This window comes from Lipotes vexillifer, unplaced genomic scaffold, assembly GCF_000442215.2.
Source record: "Lipotes vexillifer unplaced genomic scaffold, Lipotes_vexillifer_v1.1 scaffold796, whole genome shotgun sequence".
NCBI classification, from domain to species: domain Eukaryota; kingdom Metazoa; phylum Chordata; class Mammalia; order Artiodactyla; family Lipotidae; genus Lipotes; species Lipotes vexillifer.
In genome coordinates this window covers 2,802,189-2,814,448 of record NW_006773072.1, presented here as the reverse complement: position 1 = coordinate 2,814,448, position 12,260 = coordinate 2,802,189, and the positions used below count along the sequence as shown (strand labels likewise).

Here is a 12,260-nt window from a genome sequence, read left to right as displayed (position 1 = left end):
CAACTGTGCAAACTCCATCTAACACCTTATACAACCATAGAGATGCCATCAACCTTATATTTGTAAATGTCATCCAGAAAGAGAACATCTCCATCACTAAATCAACACGGTTGAGACCAGCTGTTGACAGCACGGCAGACACGTACATGGCAGGTCCTTAAGGCCAAATAAATCTCCCTATTCACTCCTTAGAATGGTAAACATTATCAAGACCTTTCTGGACAATTTTTAAATCAGCCAGCATAATATTTAAAATGGATAAACAACAAGGACTTACTGTATAGCACAGGGAATTCTGCCCAATATGATCTAACAACCTAAATGGGAAAGGAATTTGAAGAAGAATAGATACATGTATACGTGTAACTAAATCACTTTGCTGAACACCTGAAACTATCACAACATTGTTAATCAACTATACTCCGATATAAAATTAAAAGTTAAAAAAAAAAACCAGCCAGCGTATTTTGCCATAACAGAAGTTGGGGCTTTAGCTACGACTGTAAGGCACTGTGTCAGGGGCCCAGGGGAGAATCAGAGTCTGCAGATTGAATACCCAACAGACTTACATTGCTTGGGTTCTCCAAGTTCACTTCGAGTTCCGGGAATAGGCTGACCCTCGGCGTCCACACAGTAACACTCTGAGTTGAAGCACTGGACAGGGAGGAAATGCCCCTCACTGGTACAAGAAGGGACAAACAGGCTGGACCCTGCAGGCTGGCTACCCAAGAGGCTTTGCATGCGCATCCTTTGCTTTTCACACTCCGTGGGGCACTTCGGTTGTCCACCTCTGACCCTGGAGCCAGCAAGTTCTTGGCCCTGGGCATCCACGCACCAGCACTCTCCAGCAAAGCACTGGACCTCCTTGTAGCTCCCTTCTGCAGTACATGATGGGACAAAAAGGCTGCCAGGTGTCTGCCCACAGCCCTGGGAGCTAAGCACCATTTCCATCACATCACCTAAATCCTTTGCTTTGTCCTCTGGCACAGAAATAGCATGCTGCAAGAAGAGAAGGAATTCTGGAAGCTCCAGGAGGGAAGAAAGGAATTTCATGGCATTTTGATTCTCTTGTAAGTTGATTTCAAAGCCAAAGCTGCCCACAACTGGCTTATTCATAGCAGCACCCGTCTTCAAGGCTTCAGGGGCTTCCCTGGCAGGATTTGAATCCAGTCCCACGGAGAAGGGCTTGGCTGGATCTGCTAGTGCCTGTCCATTTTGGAAGCCTGGGAGACCAAGTTGCTGGAAAAAGCGACTGAAATTAAACGTACCTCTTGGGCCCAGGGCTCCAGACAAGTTAAACTGGATGACATTCTCCAAAAACCTCCCTCCAAAGAGGTTTTGCTGGAGTCGCTTTGGGTTGGTGGTGAACTGCAGGGCGAGACGGGCCAGCTCTTGGGAGGGAAGAATCCCTCTGATGGCTTCTTTGAGGAGACTTTCTAGGGCAGCAAACGGTGTATTCTGCCCTTGTACCATTGGGTGGAGAATCCCAGAATCCACAAAGAGCTCCTTGATCAAGGAGGGGCAGGATGAGGCAAATCTGGTGACTCTCTGAGAGCCCGGCCCTTCCTCGGGAGCCAGGAACAAGTCGTGCTGGCTGAAGTAGCCCGAGGGCCCAAAGCGGAGTCTAGAAATGGCCCGCCGCCGCTCAGAGGGACAGGACCGGTCTTCAGCTGCAGGAGAAATGCAAACAGAGACGCAAATGGTTTTACTATCACCAGTAACCCTGACACAAGGCCTCAGATCTTTCTGGTAGTGAGATGAAAAAAGTCAGTCAGGGACCGAATTCATACCTCTTGCTTCTCTGTATCTTTTGAGTAACATTTTTTTCCTTTTCCCCTGAGCAGAACCCGTGGCTCCCACCTTGGGGAGTGAGGACTCCAGGTGACTTGACTTTCTCTCCTAGATTTCATTAGAGGGTGACCCCTCCCCCTCAGACCGGGCTCAGAGACACCAGCTCACTTTCTGGAACCCTGACCACACATTCACCACCATGAACGATGTCTCCTCACCAGGTGTCCTGCCTCGCCCAATATTCAAGTCCACCTGGAACCTCAGAATGTGATCTCACTTGGAATGAGCATCTCTGCAGATGTCATTAGTTAAGATGAGGTCATACTGGATTAGGGTGGGCCCTAAATCCAATGACTGATGTCCTTAAAAAATGCCATGTTACAGAGAAGATACTCGGGGAAGAAAAACACATGAAGATGGATGCAGAGGCAAGAGTGATGCAGCTATAAGCCAATGAATGCCAATGATTGCCAGCAAACATCAGAAGCTAGGAAGGGGCAAGGAAGGAGTCTACCCTGGAGCCTTCCAAGGGAGCACGGCCCTGCTGACACCTTGATTTCAGACTTTTGGCCTGCAGGACTGTGAGAGAATAAATGTCTGTTATTTTAAGCTACCCAGTTTGTGGTCATTTCTTACAGCTCCCCTAGGAAACTACTATACCAACAAATTCCTATTTGTTTTTAATGAAATGTTGTTTTCCAGTATTCTCCTACTGGAATTCTTAATGGCCTTTAATGCTTATATATGCTCTTCGTGTGGCTTCCAATTCCTCCTTGTGGGGCATTTCATCTAGGCTAACTAGTTTGTAGTCTGTTTGAGGATAAGAACCATACTTTAAGTGCTATTGGTATTTCCCATAATTAGAAATATTTTCCTATGTTTCAACATATTGATACAGTATTTAGGAATTATGATATTTCCCATAATATAATACAGTAATGCCCACTCAGCAAACACACTTAGCACATTCTCCCAGGCTTCTTGACCTTCCCTTGAAATTATTAATTAGATAGTATTAACTCAGTCAACTCAACACATGCGTGGTCAGGTCATTCTATCTGAATATCCTAAGTTGACTGTCATCCCATTCAGAGAAAAGATTTTAAATTCAAACTCCGATTGTCTCAGTCGCATAGGTAGAAGGGAGAAAGCTCCATTTCTCTCCATAAAACCATAAATCTTAGAAGTCTTTTGCAATCCACCCACCCGCAACTTTTCCAAATAATTCTTTTCCCTCAATTCACATGGGTGCCAAAAAGGAAGTCAGCCAATTTTCCTCTGTAACCAGGCAATAGAGAAAGACCTGGAACTTGGGGTCAGAGAGAGTGAGAAAGACTGGCAACATCTGAACACATAACACATCCGTCCACGAGGCCACAGCTTCCTCTAATGGATATTACAGCAAGGTATGGAAGAAATCAAGTTCACGGCTCGGCTTACTCTCTTTCCAAATTAAGAGCATATTGTGTCCATTCATTTGTTATGTAGAGTTACCAAGGCAAAAAAAAGAAAGAAAATTCAGATATTCGTTCCATGTGGCATTTGTTTCCACGGAAACAGGACTGATACACCAGAGAGAAAAAGTAAAAAAAAAAATACATGATTTGGAAGTACTTTTGGTTTTAATTTGGAAGACCGCAGTTCTTCATTTTCACCTGGAAATTGGAGGGCACAATATTCTCTGGGTTTTAATAGAACCAAAGTGTAATTGTAAAACTACCTTCAAGGCAGAGCTTCAGAATGTTCTTTTTCTACATCCTCACACTTAGCAGATAGGATGGTACCCAATACTGTGCCAAGAACTCAAAATGTTAAGTTGGAGAAATCAAACGGTTTACCAGGAAGTATTGAAAGAACATTAACACATGTCTATTTTGAGCCTCTAAAAAGACTGTACTCCTCCTTCACTGTTTCAGAACTTGCCCAGGCCACCATCCAGTTCACCCAAATTGGAAGTCTGCAAGTGCTCCTGGATTCCTCCCACTCCACCACTAACACCTTTCAGGGTCTCACTGCAAGGTGGAACAGTCTTTTTTTTTTTAAGATTTTCTTTTTTTGATGTGGACAATTTTTAACATCTTTATTGAATTTGTTACAATATTGCTTCTGCTTTATGTTTTGGTTTTTTGGCCCCGAGGCATGTGGGATCTCAGCTCCCCGACCAGGGATTGAACCCACACCCCCTGCATTGGAAGGTGAAGTCCTAACCAGTGGACCGCCAGGGAAGTCCCTGGAACGGAGTCTTACTGGGATGCCTGGTGACATGTCTCAAGTCCACACCCTCTGCCACAGCCCGCTACTTCTACTTCAGTATTGCTTCCCGTCCTGGGCTGAAGAGTCTCCCCAGAACTCATGTCCTTCCTGGAACCTCAGATGTGATCTTCTTTCGAAACAGGTTCATTTTAGATGTAATGAGTTAAGGTGGGGTCCTACTGGAGTAGGCTCTACTAGTCTAGAGTGCTCTTAATTATAGGATTAAGTGGGCTCTTAATCCTATACAACTAGTGTCTTTACGAGAAGAAGAGATGAGATACAGAGGCAGACACACAGGGAGACAGCCATGTGACAACAGAGGCAGAGTGTGGAGTTATGCAGTCACAAGCCAAGGAACATCAAAGATTGTTGGCGTAAAAAAGAATGAAACAATGCCATTTGCAGCAACATGGATGGACCTAGAGATTATCATACTGAGTGAAGTAAGTCAGACAGAGAAAGACAAATTTCATATGATATTGCTTATATGTGGAATCTAAAACAAGAGTACAAATGAACTTACCTACAAAACAGAAATAGAGTCACAGATGTAGAAAACAAATTTATGGTTACCAGGGAGTAAGGGTGGGGAGGGATAAATTGGGAGATTGGGATCGACATATACACACTACTATATATAAAATAGATAACTAATAAGGAACTACTGTATAGCACAGGGAACCCTACTCAGTAGTCTGTAATGGCCTATATGGGAAAAGAATCTAAAAAAGAGTGGATATATGTATATGTATAACTGATTCACTTTGCTGTACAGCACAAACTAACACAACATTGTAAATCAACTATACTCCAATAAAAATTAAAAAATAATAAAATAAAACAATTACGTTTCTGTCTAAAAACACAAAGATTGTTGGCGACTAACACAAACCAGGAAGAGGCAAGGAAGGATTCTCCCCTGAAGCCTTGAGAGCGAGCATGGCCCTGCTGACACCTTGATTTTAGACTTCTAGCCTTTAGAACTGTGCAAGAATATATTTCTGTTGTTCTAAGCCACTCAGTTTGTGGTCATCTGTTGCAGCCACCCCAGGAAAGTAACATAGGCCCCTTATCTCTCTTCAGGACACTGCAATGACCTTCAAACGCCCCACTACCTGCAGCTTGATGCTCCTGTACAATCTGTCCTCCAAAATGCCTGGGCTGTCTTTCCTACACACAAACCCCACATGGCACTCTCCAGCTTAAAAACCCTCAACAGCTCCTCTGACCCTCCAGGATGAAGCCCCCAAGCCTTTGCTTTGCTATGAAAGACCTTACTACCCCTGCCTTTAAGAGTTCCCCACCCCAAACATACTCCAACATGTTTTTTCTCTATCCTTCTCGCAGATTCACTGTTCAGTAGCTCACCAACGCCTATTACAGATCTTCCTCGACTGTGGTGGGGTGACATCCTGATAAACCCATCGTAAGCTGAAAATATCATGAAGTCGAAAACGCATTGAATACCCAACATTGTAGCTTAGCCTCGCCTACCTTAAATGTACTCAGAACGCTTACATTAGCGTACAGTTGGGTAAAATCATCTTAACACGAAGCCCATTTTACAATAAAGTGCTGAATATCTCATGTAAGTTTTTTTTTTTTTTTTTGCACTCGATCTGTGTGCATTTCTGAATATATGTTATACTTCAATTACAAAAAGTTTATTTAAAAATTATTCACTGTTTATCTGAAGCACAAATTTAACTGTGTACCTTGTGTTTTATCTTTCAAAAAAAACTTTAGTTTTTTTTTTTTTTTTTTTTGGCCTCACCGCAACGCTTGCAGGATCTTGGTTCCCCGACCAGGATTTGAACATGGGCCCTGGCAGTGAAAGTGCCGAGTCCTAACCACTAGAAGGCCAGGGAATTCCCTCATGCAATTTATTGGATCCTGTACTGAAAGGGAAAGACAGCATAGCTGTCTGGGTAAAGAATGGTCATAAGTGTATGGGTTACAATCGAGTGGCTGATGGAGGGAGCTGCGGCTCGCTGCAGCTGCCCATCATCACGAGAAAGTTTCATACCACATATCTCTAGGCCAGGAATGATCGAGATTCAAAGCACTGTTTCTACTGAATGTGTATCATTCTTGCACCATTGCAAAGTCAAAAAATTGTAAGTCAAACCATCATAAGTCAGGACCCTTTCGTATTTATGTCCTTATAATTTTGTTTCTCCTGCTCTTTGTAGAGAGAACGCCTCTCTTTATTTTCCTCCTTCAGGAAACATCTTTATTTTAGAAGATGTTCATCAAGTGTCACCTCTTCCATGAAGCCTTCCTGGATGTTTCCTTGCCATACATGCTGCGAGATAGGATTGACCCGGTTCTGCTCTGTGCTCCTTCAGCTATCAGCACACAATTCTCTCATGGCACGTGTACACTTAATTCTTCTACTATTCTCTGAGCTCCCTGAGGAAGCAACCATGCCTGACGCAGGACGAGAAATGTGCTGGAAATTAATGATGATAAACAGGTTTGCACCATGTTGAACCTGAAGGGCCTGTGGGGGCACCCTCAGGAGGCAGTGGAATTAATGGGTTATGAAGAGGTCCGTCTGGAGAGACACTTACAAGTCACACGACCTGACAAGAACAAGAGAGGAGGCCTGGAGAGGACACCCACCACAGGAGGGAGGCTCCCCTTGACGCCGCGTCCCCTGGATCTCCCGTCCCTGGGCGTCCACACACCAGCACGGCCCGTCCCTCTGGCACTGTACCACCTGGTACTCCCCATCTGGGCGGCAGCTCGGAGCGCAGGGGTGACCGAAGCTGATGGCTGTAAACCGCTCCACTTCACATTTCGTGGGACCTACAAGAGATCCGCGTGGTAAAGGAAAGGACAGTTGGTGTGTTCCCAGCATATGCGTTCTGGACGCTGGTAAGATTGTTTCAATCCCCGCACCCACTTTGCTGGGACAGCCACAGAGACTGCAGCGACTTGAAACCCGAGTGGTTTTCTCCTAGCAGAAACACACACATCTGCCGTCGGCTTAGTACTTACATCGGAATCTGCCAGAGAGGACTAGCTGCACTGCTAGGAACCGTCTCTGCAGTATTCGGTACAGGGTGGTCTCAGTGAAGGTGGAAGCAAGGTCCAGGCCAGCAAATATGGTGTCGTAAATTTCATCGAGTAGCAGCTCCAAACCTGAGCCAAGACAGCAAGCGTTTGGAGGGATGGGTTCATTCAGACAGGAGGCCCTGACCTCGCTGTGTAAACAGATATGAAGAGGCCAGAGCCTCCACTGGCATCATTGTGCTTTGGGTCTGAACAAGGCTTTAATGGTTTTCAAAGTCAGGGCGGCTGTGTATGGTTGCACAGTTTGTTCACAGCACAAGGGAGCACAGCTGAGAGACTGAGAGATTGCAGTCCATCCTGGGTCCTACTTGCCACGCGTGGAGCTGCATCTGCGCAGGGGCGGGGCGGGGCCGGGGCTGGGGACCTCTTTCCAGTGTGTGCAAAGGCACCACGTAGACTAGCAGCAGCTGTGTTTAAAGGATAGCCCTTGAAAGTTTGCGAAGGCCACGCCCTCCTCCACATCCAGGGCAGCCCAGCCGCTATTTCTGATTGACAGGGAGTGACATTTAGGCTCTCGGGTCTGGTGGATGTGCCTACCTGTCTCAGCCAGTTCCCGCCCTTGGCTGTCCACACAGTGACAATACCCAGACACCTCCGGAAACCTTCTGCGAAAGGAACTGAAGGTCACAAATGCATCTGGGAACCTAAGAGACAATGGGATTTATGACCACCATTTCATAAAAAGCAAGTCATCATGAGCTCTTCCTGTAGAAATAAATTAATGTGGCCTCATTTCACCTGGGGAAAAGAAATGTCTGCTTCTTTATTTCATGCCATTTGCTCCATGCTTCCTGCAGTAAATGTTTTTTTTTTTTTCTAAATTGGTTGTCCTTGGCCAGAGCGAGGCTGGACCTGTGAAAATAAAGCTGTGCTTGGCTGTCATCTACTAATTAGCGTTTTTCTCACTCGTGGCATTTGACCAATTTATGCCCAAGCGTGTGTCTCATAGGACCAGGCAGAAAACAGTTAATGAGCATTGCATTAACAAGTTCCTTTACTAGAATATAACCCTAGAGACTAAGGGCCAAGTGTGTTTTACAGACATATGGTACACATTGTAGATGATCTCATTTGGGGAGATCAGACGACTTCAGATCCCTTTACAACTTTTCAAGAGCTTGAAAAGAAGCCAAATTCCAGGATAGGAAATTCTTATGTAGGCCATTTCCCAGTCCCATAGTTGAAAAAAACACCAAATCAATGTGACATCACTAACAAGGACTACACATCCCTTGCCATAAATTGAGGAAAAGGATGCCTAAATCCTGCCTGACCTGGCAATTGCTAAAGGGAGCTAATTGGCTGGGCTCCCCATCCTGGAAGTAATATGAAGCCCAGGTGAGTGACGTAAAGCTGTATCAGGAGTTCTTCCCACGTGCAATGACATAGCAACCAGAGAGGATTTGTTCATCTTTATGCAACATTGAGAGATTTATTTTATGCCCTATATAGCAAGTCTATGAAACCAAGTATAGTATGTTTCTACCTACATTTGGAAATATATCCCCAACCAATAAGTTAGCAGAAAAGCAGCTTTCTGCACAGATAGGTCTATTGCTGTGTAATATATTCTAGCAAAATGTTGAAAACAACCTTAATGTCCAAAGATATGAAAATTAAAAGTAAATTATAGTAAACCCCCTAAACGAATGCATGCATAATATTATGTAAAAAGGGTAGAATACAAAATGGCATGTGCATATACTATAATTGCTCCTATGTACATGAACCAGTGTTGGAAGGGAATATATTTGCAGGAACTGCTCAGAGCCTGAACACAGGGTGCACGAGTATTAGTTAATCTGAATGGAAATGAATGCACAAAACAAGACCTATGAACGCCCTGTAGAATTATGGATTTTTTTCCATGTTGTTGGTCTATGACTGTGTGTATGTGAGTTAAATTAAAAAGAATGTTACACTAAGTGAGTTGAATAAAAGAAACTAAAAACTCACTTGGCCCAGTTGCTCCCACTGACAGGAGGTATATGACAGAAGTTCATTCACTGGAACCTGGGACAATTCAATTACAAAAGTGCTAATAATAGTAGCATAATCACTTCCATCTATTGAACACTAATCTGTAGAAGACAACATGTAAAATGTCTAATATATGTTGACTCATTTAATTCATTTAACCCTCCTAAAAGGCAGGTGGTATTTTTTTCATGCCCATTTTAGAGGTTAAAAAAGTGAGGTGTATTGGCCATGTGTCTTGAACCAGTGATGGGAACGGGGGTTCAAATCCAGGGCTTCACCACCACGTGATCTCTGCTAATGGTGTTACGCAGTATGTTTGGCTGTACCCAGTTCCTGCCCCATATCCTGAGAGGCAGTCCTCTGTTTTGACACTCTTCTTTCTAGGCTGGACACTGAGCTTTTCCTGGCATCTAATAGACAGTGATGGGTCACTCAGCTGGCCCGAGGTTCTGAAGCCCATTCCAGCATGACGCATGGGAAGTTTAAATCACTCCAGTCCCACATTCCACCAATTCAACCCAGAGACCCACCTCAACCTTCAACTAATGGAAAAGGATGCTTCCCTTTCTTTGGATTTTATCAGAATGAAAATAAAAGAGTCCTCAAAAGGAAAATTGTAGTGGGGGAGAAAATGATGGCATTTCTGCTTTTATGTTCAGATTGTGGCCAACACAGAGTTAGAGAAATCACAAATGAGGCTCCGTGCGATACAAAATGTCAGCCCCTGCCAGGCGTCCGGTCCTGCTCACCTGCAGGGTAGGATTCGTGCCCCTGGACCCAGGGAGCCAACACCCCCTACTCAGTCAGATGATCCAACCCTCTACCGGACAGCCCCTCCAGACATCTCGCCCTTGATGAAGACTAGCAGAGCCCTCCTCACAGTCAAGCGCTGTGACTCCCACAGTGCCTGGGGCACTGCAGACACTGCAGAGGGTCCTGTGAGGGTAACAGGTGATGAGTCCACGAGGATGTCTCCACACACAGTCGCTCACACGTTCAGGTAACGAGGCCCCTTTACCACACGTTATGATGCATCTGCTCATCTGTATCGCGCGGGTTGCCAAGGCATCTGAAGAAGTCTGAATGAGCTCAGTCACTAAGGACGAGAGCTGATAAAGGAACCAACTGACCGAATTTAATTCGGGTCACTAAAGCCTGGATAATGGCATCGGCTCTTCAGCCCTTTACTACAATCTGCTTAGCCAGAATACGCTTCCCTAGTTAGTGGTTAGGTAAGGGCAATGTGAAAGGTGGGGGAGGGGCCAGAAGGACTAGCAAAACTCACTCCATCACGTCACCCCATCAAGACATGTTCTTTTGGTCACCGGCCAAACAGGTGTAGTTAACAGCTGCCTTTTTCAAGAGGCAAAAGGACCTGCCTTAAATTGGCAAATGCTGTGGCCAAGTTCAAGTGTAAATCATCACCCAGCACATCAAGAACCCACAACAAACAGATTGGCAAGTGAGGCTTCCAGGCTCCCTGTGGCCCCATGGAAATAGGTCAACTGCCTTAGGCCACTTCTCCATGTGAATTTCCCATAGAAATCGCCTCAGATTTAATATGCCAAAAGCAAACTTGTGACTTTTCCGTTCCAGACTCTTCCTGTACCATCCATCCAGAAACCAGACCTTGGAGTCCTCCTTAACTTTTTCTCTCCCTCGCCTCCCATATATGTTCCTTCACCAAGTTCCATGGAGTCTACCAAGTCAATATTTGTCCAATCCCACTCCGTCTCACCATGGTCCTCTCCATCACCTGCTCTGGTCCAAGTTGACAGCACCTCTCACCTGGACTAGTACGGCAGCCTCCGAACTTACAGAGTCACCCCCAGGCACCCATTCTGCTCTTCCCTGACCCCAGTCCATTCTTTTCAAATTCCAAGTCTGATGGTTAATAAGATATACCCAACTCCCACTCAGGCTTAAAATTCTTGATGCAGTATTGGAAATGTACTGAAACTAAAAAATCACTCCTTGTTTATCTGAAATTCAAATATCACTGGCCATCCGGTATTTTTTCAACCGGCGACCCTAGGTGTTACATCTAGACTCTCCACGTAGCCTCCGTGGCTCCTGACACTTTGCCCCAGTGGAGTCACTGGGGCTGGCACCGCCCAGGTCTGCTTATCAGAAAATTCCTGAATATGGCTGGGCTTCCAGTAACCAGCCACCTGACCCTTCCCATGACCTTCTTAAATCAGAATTCGCTCAGAGACATGCTTGCTTACATAAAAGAAAGGCTCCCATTTCAAGGGTAAACTTTTTTTGTTCCTTAACAATAGATGCTTAGTCCTGAATGTTTGCCTTTAACTCGGCTGCCCTCTGGTGGAAGCAGCTATGAACTGTGCCTCAAGCTGGCACCTGCAAGTTCTTTGATGACTGTAGGCCTGCTGTATGCAAGGCTCTGTGCTCTATGCTGTGGGGAACAGAGATGAACTGAGGTTTTGTGGGATGGTAAAAGGAGACAGACAGCTCTGGAACCCACCAACTGCGCTTCCTATAGGCTATTAGGGTCCTTAACTTCTGTACTTCAGACTTCCCATTGTGTGCCAGAGACCATCAGTTCCAATTATTTTTGTAAATATTGAAGTAAATGAAAGGATCTCAAATTCCCTGTATATAGTGAACATCCAGTTAAACTTGAACTGAGCGCACGTTGGTTTGCATCAATGAGCATCAGTAAATCAGGCTGTTTGCAGATTCCTATGTGCACACGGGCAGGCCTTGTGGGGCGGGGAGGGGAATGTAACCTACATTTGCTGAATGTAACCTACATTTGCTGAAGCTGGTGATCTTCCTTACAGATGCATAATAATTTACAATTTTTGCAGTGGTTTTACAGACAAGGGCTCAGCATATCTTCACCGTGATCTAATGAGCCGGTGTTGTCCGTACAGATGGGGACACTGAGGCTCAGAGAAGTAAGTGACCAGGTCACTTTGCCCGCAGTGACAGAGTCAGAATGAGGGTCACAGGGCAAATGCTATGGGGCCAAGCGGGTAATGCAAACAGATGCAGCAGAGCTATGTGGCAGCAGGACATGGAGAGACCCAGAGCAGCGGGGCGGGGCGGGGGGGGGGGCGCCGCCAGGCTGCACGGCCGACGAAGGCCCCTAACGCCCAGCAAGGGCTCTTTGTGAAGCGGGGGCAAAGGAACGG

General features: G+C 45.4%; 1 protein-coding gene across 1 annotated transcript in view; it reads right to left on the bottom strand.

The window, feature by feature from the left end:
* Nucleotides 1-12,260, bottom strand: part of TG (thyroglobulin) — a 249,251-nt gene that overhangs the window by 231,106 nt on the left and 5,885 nt on the right. The window contains exons 6-9 of the mRNA XM_007447997.1: nt 7,660-7,766; nt 7,048-7,191; nt 6,670-6,855; nt 570-1,670 (exon numbers count right to left, since the gene is read on the bottom strand). Coding sequence (XP_007448059.1) covers nt 570-1,670; nt 6,670-6,855; nt 7,048-7,191; nt 7,660-7,766 — 1,538 coding nt within the window. The remainder of the gene's footprint in view (nt 1-569; nt 1,671-6,669; nt 6,856-7,047; nt 7,192-7,659; nt 7,767-12,260) is intronic.